At 41.4% G+C, this 17,851-nt stretch overlaps 1 protein-coding gene across 1 annotated transcript in view; it reads right to left on the reverse strand.

Moving 5' to 3' along the window:
• LOC146458394 (uncharacterized) overlaps positions 1–17,851 on the reverse strand; it is a 125,707-nt gene that overhangs the window by 72,202 nt on the left and 35,654 nt on the right. Inside the window, exons 28-41 of the mRNA XM_085090786.1 lie at positions 16,629–16,941; positions 14,652–15,746; positions 13,535–14,203; positions 12,272–12,657; positions 10,639–10,806; positions 9,690–10,109; positions 7,830–8,791; positions 6,757–6,991; positions 6,070–6,283; positions 5,361–5,501; positions 4,316–4,518; positions 2,321–2,572; positions 1,686–1,946; positions 278–775 (exon numbers count right to left, since the gene is read on the reverse strand). Coding sequence (XP_084946912.1) covers positions 278–775; positions 1,686–1,946; positions 2,321–2,572; positions 4,316–4,518; positions 5,361–5,501; positions 6,070–6,283; positions 6,757–6,991; positions 7,830–8,791; positions 9,690–10,109; positions 10,639–10,806; positions 12,272–12,657; positions 13,535–14,203; positions 14,652–15,746; positions 16,629–16,941 — 5,817 coding nt within the window. The remainder of the gene's footprint in view (positions 1–277; positions 776–1,685; positions 1,947–2,320; positions 2,573–4,315; positions 4,519–5,360; positions 5,502–6,069; positions 6,284–6,756; positions 6,992–7,829; positions 8,792–9,689; positions 10,110–10,638; positions 10,807–12,271; positions 12,658–13,534; positions 14,204–14,651; positions 15,747–16,628; positions 16,942–17,851) is intronic.

Consider the following 17,851-nt stretch of genomic DNA (forward strand, 5'->3'; position numbering starts at 1 on the left):
ACTGATATTTCCTCTCTGCAAGATGCGATCAATTCTTTTTTCACTTTTTTTTTATTTGAGATTTAAAGAAAGGCCGGTTTGGTTCCGAATGATATGTCAGCGATCCATGAGAATCAAATCTAGACTCACCAAATCACCACTTACAAACGAAGGAAGCCCAGAACTGTAAAATGGTCTATTACGTACTCAGTCACAGAAGCAACTCTAAGTCTGCTTTAAATAAAGAGGCAAGTAGTCGCAAAAGATGCAACAACGCCCAGACATGTTATGAACTCACCCGATAAGTCCTAAGTGTAAAAGGAATCACGGAATCGTTGCTGGCATCCAGATACAACTCCTGTTGTCTTCCCACATGAATTGTACCTGTGAAATCTCCCTTGTATTGGTTCATCTTAAAGTTAACGCTGCCAACATTGTTCTGAATGGCAAGATGTGCATTTCCGCGAACATCCAACTCATCTACCTCAAAGGTCGCTGACCCAGGATCATTAAACACAAGCCACGTCCTTGAGCTGTCTTGTTCAAGATTGGCGGCTTGGAACGACGAGGTGGCACGGCCGACAAACACCTTAAGCTCGCTTAACGCAACGTGTGACTCCAGTCTTGTCAAGGTCAGGGTGAACTTTGAGATAGTGTCTTCTATGATTACATCATTGTAAACAGTAGTATCAAAGCATCCAGCAAATGATCTCACATCTTTCGTTCTGACTACAAGTCCAGAGGAAGGGCTATATGTAGTCAAACTAAAGCTGACGCGGTAGCCTCGATGACAGAACTAAGACAAAAAGATAGAAAACTGTTATAAAAGAGATTTTATTGTTGAACTACGGGTGATTGATTGATTGATTGATTGATTGATTGATTGATTGATTGATTGATTGATTGATTGATTGATTGATTGATTGATTGATTGATTGATTGATTGATTGATTGATTGATTGATTCATTCATTCATTCATTCATTCATTCCTTCGTTCACTGGCTCATTCAATCATTGATTCATTATTTCTTGATTCATTCACTCATTAAATCATTCACCCTCTCGCTGTCTCTTCCTCTCTCCTTTCATTCCTTCGTTTCCTTCTTTGCTTCCTTCTTTTTGACCATAAAAAACCGCCTGAGTGTGACGCGCCATTCTAAGTTCTCAAAATATCACGATTATATAGCAAAACCTCTTGAAAATGTGGTCCTACCTTTTGTATCTGTGCATAAAATACTCAAGCAGGCCGTGTCCATTCAAAATAAGGCTACCAAGACAAATATTTACAATAATGTTGTCCATTAATTTCAAGAGAATGTTTGCCTGGTAATTTTCAATTTGGGTTGTCATGTGGAAGAAAGGGCAAAGATACAACGTTCATGAACACAAATGTGAAAACAGAAACTTGTGTATAAACATAGTTAATTGAGGAACTAGTTGTGAAGCCTTGTCACGACAACAATAGTGCTGCAATTTATATTGGAAGGGCCGCGACTATGCACAATCCTTTGTTTTAACCTTCTTACTACAGCTGAATATCTTATCAGGAAAGTTTCTATTGGTCAGTTTCTCCAACACATTTCAAACTATATTGTGGTCTGTGCACAGTCAAGGGCAAAAATGTTAACTAAAACATATCAGAAAGAAGTTTGTCAGGCTTCCTAATCATTGCGTTTTATTCACTCTGGTATAAATACATACTTACCGGATAGAGTCGGATGTGATGAATGTACATGTTTCTCGGTAGAGTGACAGTAATGACAACATTAGTGTACTGTGACTGCACTATGTAAGCGTTCTTGACGTCTCCATCACACAGTCGAGTCAGAGAATAGTAGTAAGTCTGAGAGGCGTGATGGTAGCTCTGCGTAGCACCATTTGACGAGAATTGAAATCCACTTATACTAGTGTAAACTTGCGAGTAGTCTCTATAAATGGAGCCAGGATGTAGTTTCACTTCTTCCACCTACGAAAAGTAAAAAAGAAGCAGTGAAACAACTTCGTTCCACACAGTCAGTGACTGCTGTGGAACAAGCTTCCACACTGAAGTCATCAGGAAGAACTACGGTAGCTAGTTTCCGTCCCTATTCCTCAACTGCATTCTGCCTTGGCGGTGTCACTCCTTAAGAGGCTTCTAAGCTGGTGCACATGCTGACTGGTCAATCAGGTGTTATAACGCTATGTGATGTGTTTCCGCAACACCACACGTAAGACATTAAAAAGGTACCATCTTCCGTCCTGAATAATCAATAACATCTTATAGCTCTGACAAGAAGATCAATTAAAAAAAAAAAGCTCCTTTTTTTCCTTAAAAACTACGCGTCTTTGTTCTCAGTTTACCTGATTTATTCGTTCGGTAATCGGCCTTCGACCTTTGTTATCGACTTTTAGCGTTCGGTGCGCTCGGTCGGAGTTATTTCCCGCCTTTTCCACGTACACGGTTCCAGCAGCACCGTTCTCCAAGTCGCCTTTCCCGCCAGCAGCCTCAAGGACGCCATCAAAGAATCCTCCACGGTAATATAAAGCGATTCTGCCGCCTGACCCTCCACCACCTCCTCTTGTTGAGTGACTATATCCATTTCCACCATTGGCCTTAGGAAAGCAAATTAGACAACGAACATAACATTAGACTCAACAATACAAAATAAGCTCAAAGCGATCGTATCTTGACGCTAATTAAGCTGATGTTACCTGCAACGATTCGCAACAACGACTTTTGGCCCGACACCACGTCATTTTTTTGTTGCAATGAACTACTGGTAACGATGACTTTCAACAAGGAAAGTTAACCCCTTAAATATGGGCCAGCGGAAGATTTTCTGCGCAATATTTGCGTTGAAGCAAGTTGCGAGTATTTGGATCACCTTCAAAGACATACAACGTCCTTCAGCGCGAATGCTGAATTGGTAATCGTCCGCATAAACATATATGTTACACGGATATTATCCTTGCCGATTGTCTTGTGTATTAAACATATACTAAAATATGGTGTGGAGATGAAATAAAAATCATCATTGCGATTAGTCGCGTCTGGTATCAGCTTTACTTGTAATTCTGATTGGTTCATTGAGCTCGTTACTTATGTTGTGATTGGTTAGAGGGATACCCGGATTCGAGTTGTAATCCAACTCACAGAAGTTCTATGGATAGATTGCTTAACATAGCTGTTATAGCAATTTATTATTCAACACATTGTAGCACTGCCCAAATATGGCCATGGTGCACTGAATATTCGTGCTTTCACATGGTTTGTTAGTTTAGTGGAAAACAAACTGAAAGTTTACTTCATTTTACAGGATCTTCTGGTGGACAGATTAACGCAAACTGTTGATCGATTGAGAGAAGAGATTGATATGTGTAAGACGCAGTGTTCAGCTCAGCTGGAGGAAACTAAGGCTGCACAAAAATCACTCTCCGAGGCAACCACTGAAATAGAGGTTAGTATTAATAACAACATTATTAAATGTACACTTGTCTGTGATACATGTATGTTACAAAGATCCACTTAGATTCTTTCTTACTCCATTCAGTTAACCCTTTAAACTTTCTTTTTATTTTCATGTTTTTGAGTTTGCCTTGTTCTGGGTGATTTTGTAACATTATAGCGACAGCAACAACATCGTTTTTAAGAACAGCGAGAGACCTTTGTATTTCTTTCTGTGTTTGCATTGATAGTTGGCCCCCCGTTGGGTTACAAGGTCAAATATTCCACATTTTTTGGTCCTTAAACTAGGAAAAATGCATTATGTTGCCAGGCTGTAGCTTGAGAATTTAAGCTGGGAACCTTTTATTGCCCTCCACATCTATGGCACGATATTTCACTACAATTGGCAGAATGTGGGTTGCATGCAATGAATGATTTGTTTTACAGGCAGATATGAACATGTCGCATTTTTAACCTATTTTTTTCTTGCATTTAAGTACCTTGAGAGTACAAAGTTTACTAGAAATTGCCAGAGAACGTTAAATGTACTCCTTTAGACCTGCCAATGCCAGAAACCTCTTCAATCAAACGTTGTATCTGGCGTTGTTTGTTTTCCAACATAGGCTATTCTCCTCTTGTACCGAGCAAGTAAAATTATCGTTCGCCGGCGAACGATAAATCGAATAAAAAATGTTAAAGGGTTAATACCCATGTATATAGTCCATGCCTCCAACGTTGGATGATACTTTTGAACCAATAGAAATTAGTATCCAAAGGAGGGGAGGAAGTTCTGTTCGAGATAGCGCAGCCGATGTTTAGATATAGCGGCAGTCTACTGAAGTACTTTAGAATAACATTATGATTGTTTAAAGCTTAGAATTGTTGAAAAAGAATGCGGTTGGTAAGCACACCTGCACAGTTCCACTTCCTTCAAACAGGTTTGTCCTGATGAGAATACTTCCTCCACTACCTCCCCCAGCGTAAGATCCAACATAGTTATCGCCATTCGCGCTTAACGTTCCTTCAATGTCCAGGGTGTCACTGATGTTGAGGAAGAAAATTCCACCGCCGCGGCCTCCCAGCTGTCCTCCCCCACCCTTTCCACCGCTGCTACCTGTCAGTGGATATCAACACTACAAACCTCAGTGCTTTTCATAATGTAGATACAAACTGGTTAGCATACATGAACAACATGATACTCATACGAAAAGTACAAGGTTTGCATCAAAGCAAAGTCCAACCTCGTTCCCAGGGTGAAAGAACCTGGGAACGAGGTCGAGCAAAGTCACCGCCAGTATCGCTCCAGTAAAAGGGTCAAGTTACTATGCGCACTACTAAAAAATTGGGCTTAATTTGAAAACACCACATCTTACTGGTCTTTGACTGTAGTTTGTGACAATTTAATATGCAGTCAGATAATTTAATTCGTAATTTTTAATAAGTATTTTAGGGTACGGCATTACTGGATTAGCGCAATCAAACTTGAGTTGGCAGATAAAATCAGACCGTCAAATTTTTTGTAAAAGAATTTGCCAACGAAGCATATGCTTCTGGTGCAAACGGATTTACATCTGTATATTTTGTTTTCGAACGCGATCCTTTTGAATCAATATTTAAATTTTGCAACTGTTTCAATACAGATCTGAAATAGTTTGCCTGATTGGAGAACTTGTAATACATTCGTATCTCTAAACTTTATTTTACACAATCAATTTTTCTGTACGTCAGCAATTTATTAATTGTCAATGACAACTTTTGTTTTGATCCTGACAATTCCAACTTTTCAATAATTTGAATTTCACCATTGTAGTTTGCTTGGCTTACTTTTAAGGAATTTCTTATTTTCGAAGAATGTGAAAAGAAAAAAAATCATTTAAGTTGCTTAATAGAAGGCTTGTGAAAAATAAGTTGGTCTAGCTGAAACTGATATAAATTCCCAAGTAACAAACAACTTACCAAATTCATTTGGTTCCTTGATGGACCCATAAGCACCTCCAGTCGTCACTTGACTCACAGCACGGCCGCCCAGACCCCCATGCCCTCCACCAGATCCTCCGGCAAAGCCTGGGGACGGGTAATCCGCACCAGGGCCCTTACCTATTGCGGAAATCACAAAGCATTGGTGACTCATCGCATACTAGTTATAACGTAGTGCAAGAGCGCGCTAGCGACTAGAAAACTGTTCAACTGGATTTTGAGATTGGGAAGAACCATACATGACTGCAGTGTTAATGACTACATGTTTATGTCTTCCGAACAATAAATATTTGAAATGTTCACGTCCAGCCGAGAATCATTCTCTTAATTGTGTTTGATTGGCTACAAAATCATAGTTGGCCAGTCACGAAGGTCCCACTTCACCAAAATAAATTACTTCAATAAAAATCACTCTTATTAAGTGTCAAGGACATTTAGCACAGAGTACTACCCCTACCACCCTGTGTTCTGTATACAGTATAGTGATCGCAAGAAATGATAATGTGTTATGGTGATGTATTTATATACCGCACGTACCACATAGTCTCATGGCGGTTTACAATTCATCTGTTGGGTGAGATCGGACGTCAGCATGTAAAGGCGCCACTGGCAGCTGCTATCAGTCCATATTTTGATCTCACCCACCCACCCAGCCCACGCATGAATGCAAAAAACAGATCAAACGTACCATCGTATTCAAAGTTCTCTCCCTTAAGTGTAGCACCCACAGTTGCCAACGCATCGATGGTAAAATTCAGGACGTACACATGAAGGTTAACAGCTGTGAACGTTCCACCGCCGAACACTTGCATGGATGTTCCACGGAATTCCCGTATTCTCTCCTGATTGGTCACCTTCATGGTTCCCTTGTTCCGAACTTGGATTGTTTCGAAGAAAAAGGTCTGAAAACAACAAAACAAGACAATACCATAATTGACAACCTAGTGACAGATGTTCTTAATCAGGCTACATTTGTATTAAAACCGATTCCCAATACTATCTCCCTCCCTCTTTACTATGAAATTTTCCACGGAATCAGAGTTTCGCGATCTATTTATCGGTTTACAAGGGTCCAGTGTTTCAATTAACCACATTTAATTTGCGCGCCGACACAAATCTTTGAGCTGGGATCATAATTTGTCAATGTTGTTGAGCGAGCGGTTATAGTTCTAAACGAATGCTTTTGTTTTGTTCCTTTCATTTGATTACTTTTACAACACAGTACAATACCATACGATAAGAAACAATACGATTATATACGATCGGGGGAACAACACGACACGATACGATACACTTAGGAGTTTGAGGAAGAGACGAGAGGCCATTGGCAGGAAGAGGAGAATAACACAATTTATACACCATTCTGTTCCCATACCTCGGTCAGTTTTCCCTCTGTATCATACATCTCTTTCATGCGAATGACGCCATCATCAACCACGGTAATATTCTGGCATCTCTTCAAGACTCCATCAATCTCAACCGTTACCCCGGCAACGAGCAATTCGCCCTGCATGGTGGTCAGCCCTCCTTGGTAGATAATCATATCCATGGGCAGGTATGATTGGAGAGAAAGGAACGTCTGATTGAAACCAAGATGAATTCTTCCAGTTCTGAAGAATGTAATTGGGTGTTTAGGTTAGTACATCATGTGCAATGGTTCCCTGTTGAGAACTGAGTCAATGTACTGTTATTCCTGTAAGCGGATGAGAACGTGAAGTTTAAAAAGGCAAACAAAAACATTTCAGAAACGTCTATCACTTCTGCTTGAAACTTCAATTTCACCTTTGGATATGTTAAATTAACTTTTGATTCTTTTAGAGAACTGCCTTACATAAGAAGACTATTGAGGAGTCTGTTACCCTGATGCGATTTACTTTTGAGTCTGCGGATAAAAATCCTTACAAAGTGCGAACATCTAAACGAAAGCTCATGAATAGTACTCTTGTCTCGTACTTCTGAATAAGAGTTACTGAGCAGCTGGGCACTTTGTTTTGAATTTTGTTTTTCGTGCGATTATTGTCAAATAGACCCTTCTCCAAAATGGCGGCCGAAAATTCAAGTAAGTTAAAATTAAAAACGTGTACCAGCACTAGAAAGAGCACGTTTACTTGAGTACCCTGCAAAGTTGCAGCATATCAGGTGTAATTTAAGCTGAGAAAATGTAGGTTGAAAAATGAAAAATTTACAGACGTCTGTATGACTGGGGGTATGACGTATACCCCTAGTCATACAAACGTCTGTAAATTTGTCAAATTTCATCTTACATTTTCCAAGCTGATATAACGCCTAATGTGCTGAAACTTTGCAAGGTTACTTAAGTAAAAGTGCCCTTTTCAGTGCTGGTATCAGTTTTTCATTCTGTTCAATTTTAACTCATTCAAATCTGTTGCCGCCATTTTGGAGAAGGGTCTATTCTAGCTATAAGGTTCTTCGCACGTAGATTCGTACCTATCTCCCTGCATTTGACCAATCACAATCGATATATGCGCCTTAGTGCTTGCTGGGTTTATAATGGCGAGTTGTGCTCCACCGTAGAGCTGTAGCTCATCCAATTCCAGATCAGTTCCATTAGATGCGAGATCCTCATCATTCAGCGTGAGCCACACCCTACTTGATCCACCGAGACTGAAATCGCTATAGCTAGCACTCAGATTAGCGCCAGGAGAACGAGGGGTTCGCCCCATCCCGTTTGCATACAACGTCCTGTTCCGAGTCCATTTCGTTCCATTAATGACTTCTTCATCAATAACAACTCTTTCAGCGTGTGCTGCTTCGTCGATGCGGTCATGACCATAGGTTGCGTTCATACCAGGCACATTCTCCACAAACACTGTCCCTGGACCCCCGGGTTCGTATGAGCTTGCGCCTCCGGTCCCAAGGTAACGACCTAGAAAATGGTTCTCACGATAGTACAAGCAAACACGACCAGCCCCTCCCCCGCCGCCGTTGGAGCCGTCCCCATCACCACCAGACACGTCGAACTCTCCGTCGCCATGTATTCGAGACGTGTACGCTAGAATACTTCCACCGCTACCACCACCGCTACGAGTAGCCCGAAAATTCCCCCCTCTGGATGATAACTGTCCGTCTACCACTAGCGTGTCATGCGCAATGATTTTGAATCTTCCCCCTCCCAATCCACCTGTAAATGGGAAAACCTCTGCTCCGCCTGTGCTTCCAAAGTTAGTGGGTTTTCTATATTTCCCGTATGAGACACCGACTTTTGATTGGCCGCGACCCAATCCACCATGCCCGCCATGTCCCGCGCCAGAGGAACCCGAGACGCCACCCCATCCGTCTCCATAGTAACGTAATCCTGGAACTTCAGCAGCAAGACCATTTGCTGAGAGGGCAGCGAAGGGTTCGATGGTGATGTTGATGTAGTCTAACGTGAGACTGTTGGCCTCCACCTGCAAGCAGACATAATATTTCTTACATATTTAATAAGCTTCTCAAGAAGATATAGATGGAAGCATAAAGGGGAAGTATCATGGGGTTTTTGAAATCTTTTGTTAAATAGGATGAAATAAGACAGCTGCCAAATAATTGTAGAATGACAAGAGGAAAGAAATCAACTCAATTCTTGAAAGGAACAACTCGTGATCTGTTCTAGTGACTTTTGGAAACAAAAATGCGAGAACTTGAAAAACATTAGCTTAACATTTTTCAAGTTTCAATCCATACCGACCTACTCTGTCTCTGGCCAGAGGCACTCATCGACAGTTTTGTTGCACTGGGGTGATAATTTATAACAAACTTGACAATTATTTCTTTGTATCTGCTGACAGACAAACATTTTTGAGTTTTGAAATTACAACAAAGTTGCATGATACTTCCCCTTTAACGATAGTTTTGTTTCGTTTACACAAAGAGGAGAAAAGGCAAGTCAAGAAAAGTGGAACTGAGATTAGAATGTAACGCAAAACAGAAGGATTAATGCTGTAAAATAACCTCAAGTTAAGGAACGCTCTTACTGATTAGAAGTATGTTATATGGAAACAAGTTTTTTAAGTTCGTATTGTGTACAGTATTGTGTACAGTAAATAAACTAAGCATTCGTTGATGTTTGTGAGAACTCGAAAGGCAGTTGAAACACTCGCCTAAGCCTTGTGTTTCCAACAAGAGTTTCTCCTCCTAAATTTCTCCTCGTGTGTCACCAGTCAGATGTTATATACACAAGGACCAATTTTCTAATGAAATACCTCTCCTCTGAACAGTCTGCTGTCGACGTTACCGACTGTAGCAAACGTTGCAACGATCATACCTAAACATCAAACTTCATAATGTAAGAAAAGGAATAATACTAACCGTCGCGCCTCCTCTAATGTTAAATGTTTTGCCAATCATTTGCACATCTTTCCTGTCCTCTCTTACCGCAGCCATGTAGCCGTCAGTTTGTACTACCACGTGATCAAGGGCAAAGTCAGTTTCTGTGGAATTCTCAAGGACAAAACGGCATTGTGGTCCAACGGTGAGATTGGCCATCTCTCCCATGACTCCACGCATCACCACCTCGACTCCGCGGCAATTCATGCTAGTGGGAAAGGTCACATTGGAACCTTTTTGGGACAGGAGCGAGAATGGAAGGTGCCCTTCTGAGCCCCTCATGTGAACGGTCTGAGTAGAACGCACTGTTAGGATGCCGCTGCTGTCACCAACGATCTGGTCCACGCTCATTTTGACGTCACTTCCGGATATCGACAGGCTTCCTTGGCCCTTGATATGCAGCTTTGCGGGGAGAACAGTTTAAAAATGTGAAACGTGTACACTATAGACAGAGTTCGTTTGCTTGTAAACATGACAATGGTGATCATGTAGACTTTCCTACAAGCCGAATTCATGCAAACGGGGACTCACATTTTTTATAATTCAAAACCAAGGCGCTGGCTGTGATAAACCTCAAATTACTACAACTCTCTAGGGAAACAATACAACATAACTTCCAAGAGAAACAAATAACGGTTGTGTGACCTCTCAACGGTCACATTAAACGTTCCATTGGGTTCCCCTGTGTGAACCCACTTCTCAATGGGATCCCTGCAAAACAACGACTATGTACAGCGATAAAACGACGCTCGGTCAACTTCTCATAGAGAGAAGAAAATGCATGTGTGTGAATATAGGTATGAATCTTTGCACAATACCTATTCAAAACAGCAGCACTAAGCCACCAATTTTTACGTGAAAATGATTATGACTGCTATACGACAGATGCGTTTTTCTCGCCAAATGTAGGATTAACAAAAAGACTGCGTACCTCATTAAAGTGATGATTTGAAATTTTTTCGTCTTCACTGACGATCCATGCTGTACTTGGGCTCGTATAATGAGGTGTTTGCAATACTGCGGAAGGATTTTCACGAATAAAGAACCTGACGGTACTGAGAGAAGCATAAGTTCTACCTTTTTGTAGACTGATGACAACCTGCAGAACAAAATAAGGGGACAATTGCTCTCAATCAATCAATCAATCTATCAATCAATCAATCAATCAATCAATCATTTATTCATCCACTTTTAAGTGGACGTTAAAACGTCTAATTTCAAAATACGTACGTGCTAGAAATTATAAAAATTAAAAGTATATAAAAAATTTCAAAGCCTTGATATATTGGTAAAAACTATTATAAAATACAAATATTGACTATTATAAGAACTAAGATTACTAAAATAGTTAAGAATTTATATGTAAATTTTCGTTCCCAATCGTCTTCATAAGCGTGGAAAGATTTTCCTGCCTTAAGTCAGGTGTGAGTGAGTTCCAGATGTTAGTAACTTTGTATGTGAAAGAATTCTTCATCCAGTTAAGACGAAAACTGGGCAAACTATCTCTTTACGAACTCGTAGTTCAAAGTCAACGAGGAACGTTGTGTCTATAAACTTGTTTATAGTTCCAATTTTTCAATCATTCATTTTATTATTGAGACACGAGGATAGATTTACCCTTTAAACCCCAAAAGACCCTTCTCCAAAATGGCGGCACAGATTTGAATGAGTTAAAATTGAACTGAATGAAAACCTGATACCAGCACTGGAAAGAGCACCTTTACTTTAGTAACCTTGCAAAGTGTCAGCATATTAGGCGTTACCAGCTTAGGAAATGTAAGATGAAATTTGACAAATTTACAGACGTTTGTATGACTGGGGGTATACTTCATACCCCCAGTGATACAAACGTCTGTAAATGTTTCATTTTTCAACTTACATTTTCTCAGCTGATATTACACCCGATATGCTGAAACTTTGCAGGGTTACTAAAGTAAAGGTGCTCTTCCTAGTTCTGGTATACATTTTTAATTTCAAGTTATTTGAATTTTCGGCCACCATTTTGGAGAAGGATCTATAGTGATCAGCAATCTAATTTCTCCTTACAAAATCATTACTTCATCAAACATGTAGATCATGAGAATGAAGGAAATGATCACCAAAGATAAACTGTCTTGATGTTCAATCTAATTCTCCCAACAAATACCGTAAGAAATGTACGGAGGATAATGGGGAGAATAAGCATTTTGATACTGACGTTGACGTTGTCATGGGACGGCTACTTTAATGACGTATAAATTAGCAGTCATCGTGAGATGTCAGTTGATATCACTGATCTGAATTTTAGAGATAGGTTTTCGAAAAAAGGGGGCAACAAAGGGTGTTTTGGAGACCTATATCACGACGCTCAATTATGCATTAATTGGAAACCGGTCGTTTCTTTTGCAGTTTAGTCGTGTTTCCTCATTGTTCATGGTCAAATTGAACTGCTTAAAAGTCTTGTTTATATCCGTCATTTATTTCCAACTGATTCCTAATTTACTTTGTCTGTGCTGGCAAATCGACCTTGCGTGTGTTAGCGAATCCACTTGTGGGCGAAACGACCCACATTCCATGAATTTTACCTTATCAACATGTAGTCTTACGACCAATTTGCTCGGTTGCCCTTGAAGGCAATTGGTCGGATTGACCCAGCCACCGCTTCCTGCCACTTCACTGTTATTGAAATAGATGCGAACGTAATACGATGTCCAGTGGTCCGAGCTACAAACAGGATAAACCAACATATATTCCAAGAACAAGGACAACGGGAAGCGGTACGTCACCACAGGGCTTGTGGCCGTGGTGTAATAATGGGAGGAAGTTGGTAGAAACAAATTAGCCATCCAAGATTTGTCGGTAGCGCATTTTCGGCTGTCTCTGCTATTCACTGTTCGGCAGTAAGGTGTTCCAGTTGTACTCAGAGTAACTCCGTTTGGTGCTTGATACACTGTTTGGTAGTAAGGATAACCTGCAGAAATATAAAGAGGCGTCTTGATAAAATAAAAGATAACGTTACATAACAAATTGAAATTAAAATACAAGAACAAAAAACACCTACTGAATGGGCACATCGTGGGGTTATTACTGTATACAAAAAAATTGCCCCAGTTTAACATTTTTAAAAACGTGCAAAATATACAGACTAATCATTAGTTTATTTTATTTTCATATAAATCTTCAGACTGCTCTTAAAGCAGTTTAACGCCCCAGAATGAACAATATATTTAGCAAAATTGTTATACTTACTAGCAATACGTGTTACATAATGTTTAAGGTCGTGAATAACTCTTGCTCGATCATTTTTGGTGAACTCGAAGAAACCCTGAATGTTAAGATAATCTACAGAGAGTATGCAAGTGATTTATTTCCATGAACCTTGGGGGTGGGGGAGGAGGATAGATCTACCCCTTCCCCCTCCGAAGCGTTACAGTCAACCCAGGTCACGCGTGAACGATATTTTTTAAATTTGAACGTAGTTTCGAAATTTACATGTCAGTTTCGAAAATCGCCAACGAGATTTCAGAGTTCCCGTATAAATTTCCCTAGCTTATTGACGGTATAAAGTTATGAATTTTTCTTTACATTGCAAAATTGAATATTTCAAGAATAACAATTGTTTCCCGAGTATTTTGAATCTTTTTTTCAGTTAATGCGTCTTTTTCGGAACAATTTCCAGAGAAATGTCCAACATTCCATTCACACGTCGGACATTACAAAGAGAAATTCGAATGTTCATTTCATTCTTGGAAATACTGTTCACGCGTGACCTGGATTGACTGTAAGAGCATTAAGCTATGACAATGATAGTATTTCGGAACTGTTTCCTTTGGGGTCCACAAAATTACCTGCCGTGTTTCCTACCAAGTCCAGTTCCTTTATCTCGTGAAGCCTGGACGGACCGCTAGACGTCACTCCGTTATCAATTCTAAGGGCGCGGTGAGGCTGACTGGCGTTTCGGTTGTTTTCGATGTAAACCGTTCCTGCTCCACCTCGTTCTGCTTGGCTTGTTCCTCCATAGCTCTGGAACGAGCCTATGAACGTGTAAGTTCCATTGTAGTAGACAGCAATACGTCCACCAGCTCCTCCGCCTCCATACGGGGTACCGCTTGAAGTACATGATCCGCCGTTCACCGTCACGTAGCCCTCACCGTCGAACTTGAAGGTGCGGATAACAATACTTCCCCCTGCGCCACCGCCGCTAGGATTTCCCCCACTTCTGGGTTCTCCGTTTGCTTGCACTCGTCCCTCGAGTCGCAACATTTCTGAGATTTTAAAAACAATACGTCCTCCGCCTCGCCCGCCTACGTTGTTCAAGCCATTACCGCCGCCACTGCCGTATTGAGTAGGTTCGTATATAGAATCGTATGAGTAAGAGGCCTGGAGTCCGGCTGATCCCCGGCCGCCACGGCCCCCGTGTCCCCCACCTCCCGCTCCGGTGTTAAAGGAAGTCTGGCGAAGACCAGTTCCTGGTCCCTGCTGGGAACCGTATCCTCTGTAGTCTGCTGATACGGTACCTGTTTATGACACAAAACAATCAAAATTTACATACTATTATACAGCTTTTTTCAGCGTTTTACCATACAGTTCTTTACTATGCGTTTCAAAGCTTCACATTTTCGTCAAATATGAAAGCAAACTTCACGAAAGAATGCCTAAACTGTCAGATAAGTTAATTTGTAGAAAGTAGTTTATCTCCATTTTACCTTTTTGTAAGTTTACATGAGGCTAGGAGAAAATTTTTCGTTTCACACAAAACAACAGCGGAAGTTTGGCGTTCGTCGACAGCCATAGAACGCCATGCTTAATTTATTGATTAATTGAAATATGTCAAAAAGGTTGACAAAGAGAAAATCTACATATGATGCCTCAGCACGGTTTTCTATTAGTTTTGCGACCCACCTGTTGCTGGTGATATAATGGTGTTTTATTGTTAGCGGTTTATTACTGAAAATATAGACTTACCGGCAACATCAATTGTAGCGTTGACAGAGTCTAAGAAAAAGTCATCGACACTTGCCAACCCACCAGCGTTCACCACAAATCGTGTCATGTGCAAACTCACTGGACCATGATCCGGAAGCTTGGTGGTATGCAGCAAACCAAGTGACTTGATTGACAGGTTGGTAAACCGAAAATGGCCAAGGTCTTCGCCGAGTGAGTTGCCACCGGACCAAAGGAAGAGCTTCCCATCTCTGTCGATTGTGTAATCATCTGAGTCCACCAAGGTTCCGTTGATTTCCATGTAGACTTCACGCAATGACAAGCGTCGAGGAACTTCTAGGGATGCGTTGAAATACACCAGTGTGTTTATCGGAAAGTACAAGTCTACAAACTTGAATACAACGGACTGAAAACGACCGACGTGAAGCACGCCGCTCCGATCACCTCGGAGCGTGTGTGCGTACACAGTGACATTCTCGCGTGAACCATTTCCGTAGAAAGCCACATGTGAGTTACCATGGAGATGAAACTCGTCCAGAGTGTAATTGTCCGCTTCGTGTAGCCACGTGACCGCTCCAATGTACCTTGTATCACTGTATATTCCCTTCATGAGATGACGGAGCCTACCTTCTGATTTATCCACCGCCCAAGGGTACGCTAATCCGTAGTTATTAATCTTCAAAACTCTGTACTCTACTTTGCTCCCGTTTCGAGTTTCAAGGTAAGCCGTTCCAGAAGCGCCTGGTTCGACACTACTGTCTCCTCCTTTGGCGGAAAGCGTGCCATTGAAATTGAGCATAAAAGCGTGGTAAATTGCTATCCGGCCTCCTGACCCCCCTCCTCCGTTATTTGGAGACCCCGATCCTCCCTTGGCGCTGACAGTTCCGTAGCCGTCTAACTCTTCACAGTCTATCCAGATGCTTCCTCCGCTTCCTCCCCCTGACGTGCTAGGAGGAGGGCCGTCTTCTCCGTCTGCTGACAGGTGTCCGTCAAGGATCAAATGACGTGTGACGATCTTAATTGCTCCTCCCCCTTGACCTCCCAGTCCACTCCGGGTGATCGAGTTTTTGTATGGACCAACGGTGCTGGTGCGGTAATCTCCAAAATACAGGCTGCCTGCAAGAGAAGCGCGTTCGATATATTTAACAATGATTCCACGAAATGGATTACTTAAGAAGGTTGAGTGGAAAATGTGTTTTAATACAGAGCCACTCCTTGGATTTTATGATATTGCCAAAACTGGAGTTTTGTTAACAGAAGCATCCATTTTCGTCACCCACTTCACGAAGCTTCACTATTCGTAGGATATGGGCTGACGGCGTACTAGTCGAAGGAGCCAATAAGAGCGCATGCGCGTATCAGGGGCTATATTGCATTGAGTGGCCAACCGTTAAGAGAATGCGTTCGGCTTTACAAGCGGGAATTCGAAACCACAAACGCGCTTAAAAAGAGAGGCTCCGCTACGGAACTGAGGTAGCCTCTCCTTTATTTTACATGTTTCGGCAGTCCTGTGTGAAATGCAAAAAACCGAAGCCTTTCGGTAGTGGTACGTCGGTAACCTGACGTTACACTGAAATAAGTATCCTTCAAAATCTCATTAAAACCAATACATCACCACAACAAGAACAAAGAAGTAATTCTGAACGGAAGCCTTGTCCGAAAAATAGGAAAATTTCGTTGTGGGTGATTGACAACTGACGGTGAAAGTGGTCAGATCAGGCCCCCTTTATACCAAAACATTTTGTTCCACCCTTTAAGCCCCAATAATGGTTAGCATCAGATTTCTCCTTGTAACGTCAATGCTAAATCAATCACAATGTAGTGAGACTTTAGAATATCATCACCCAACATGATTTTTCTTGATTAACTATTGCAACAGTAAATGTTTTGGGACAAGAATGGGGAATTTGTATTTTGATATTGGCGATTACAGGGTTAAGACCTGTGTAAATAGACTATACGACGTAATTACAGACATTTAACCTTCTCCTAACATACCATAATGTAATCCATATCCTCCAGCGCTCCCATAATCGAAAGGTTGCCTGTAATCCCCGTAAAACTGGCCCACACGAGTCACCCCAGCTCCTCGTCCACCCGTTCCGGCATAGCCAGCCCCAGTCGCTCCTGAGGAGCTCCCAGTCCCCTGACCGGGTCCTTCAGATGGTTCAAACTCGTTTCCAGATCGCCCGTCCTTGGTGACGTAACCAGCGTGATTATGACTCAGTTTTCCTCCCGAGTTTATCCTCAGCAGATGTGTAACTGAGATGTTCAGCTTGTTATTTGATTTGAAGTGACCACCGCCAAAGACCTAATGAGAGAAAAACCGTGTTACGTACACTACTACGAATTTCGGTTGAACAGTTCTCTGGCTAACATTTCATGTTTTTCTCGCTCTCAAAGATGAGTCCGCATGCCACCCCGTGACGAGTACCCCGGTGAAGAATAGAACAGGAAAGCATTGGTTGACGCCGAATTCCAAGTTGGCGATCGAGCTAAGTACAAAGAGACGTCAAAGGTCAACTAGCGAGAATTGACAGTTTAACAACAGGTGATCTAAATTTTCTGTCTTGTCTTTCTTATTTCTGACATAAATTAGTAGGTTTGTAAAATGTCAGTCTCACATATATATAGTAGTGTGCTTTTCAGTTGCATTTGTCTGCGGAGCATGGCTACGTGCCACTGAATAACTTGCTTTCATGGCCACTGAATTAACTTGGTGGAAATAGCGTTTTCTAACACCTTTCTCGGAATTGTGCCGACTTAAGTAAGTACTAACAAAGAGAAAGGTACAGTCCTACATAAATAAATGGTATACAGATAGAAATTCAAAAATATAGTGACAATGGACATTCTGAAAGAAGAGGTGTGATTGAGACGTCTTTTTCTCGTTCTTCCCGTCGTCCACCGCGCCCCCTCTTCCTCCATTTCCGACTTCTTGCTCCCTACTTAATGAAGGAGCCTCTGCGGAGGAGAGAGCTTCTGTATACTATCTTTCAAATAATTTACTCGAGAAATGGCCTCATAGGATATGAACTAGATGCCTTCGTCTGGTACAATAGCAAAGCACACTTCAATTTTGAATTTTTTGATAAAGTAATCGTTGTGAAGAGACAAAATTTTGAAAACTAGAGACCACCACCAGAATCTGCCAGTTTTATTTTAGGCATACTGTGCCAAGTGATACATTATTACCAATTACAGAAAAGCAAAAATCTTTG

Source organism: Pavona decussata, unplaced genomic scaffold (assembly GCF_977016875.1).
Source record: "Pavona decussata unplaced genomic scaffold, jaPavDecu1.1 SCAFFOLD_233, whole genome shotgun sequence".
Taxonomy (NCBI): Eukaryota; Metazoa; Cnidaria; class Anthozoa; order Scleractinia; family Agariciidae; genus Pavona; species Pavona decussata.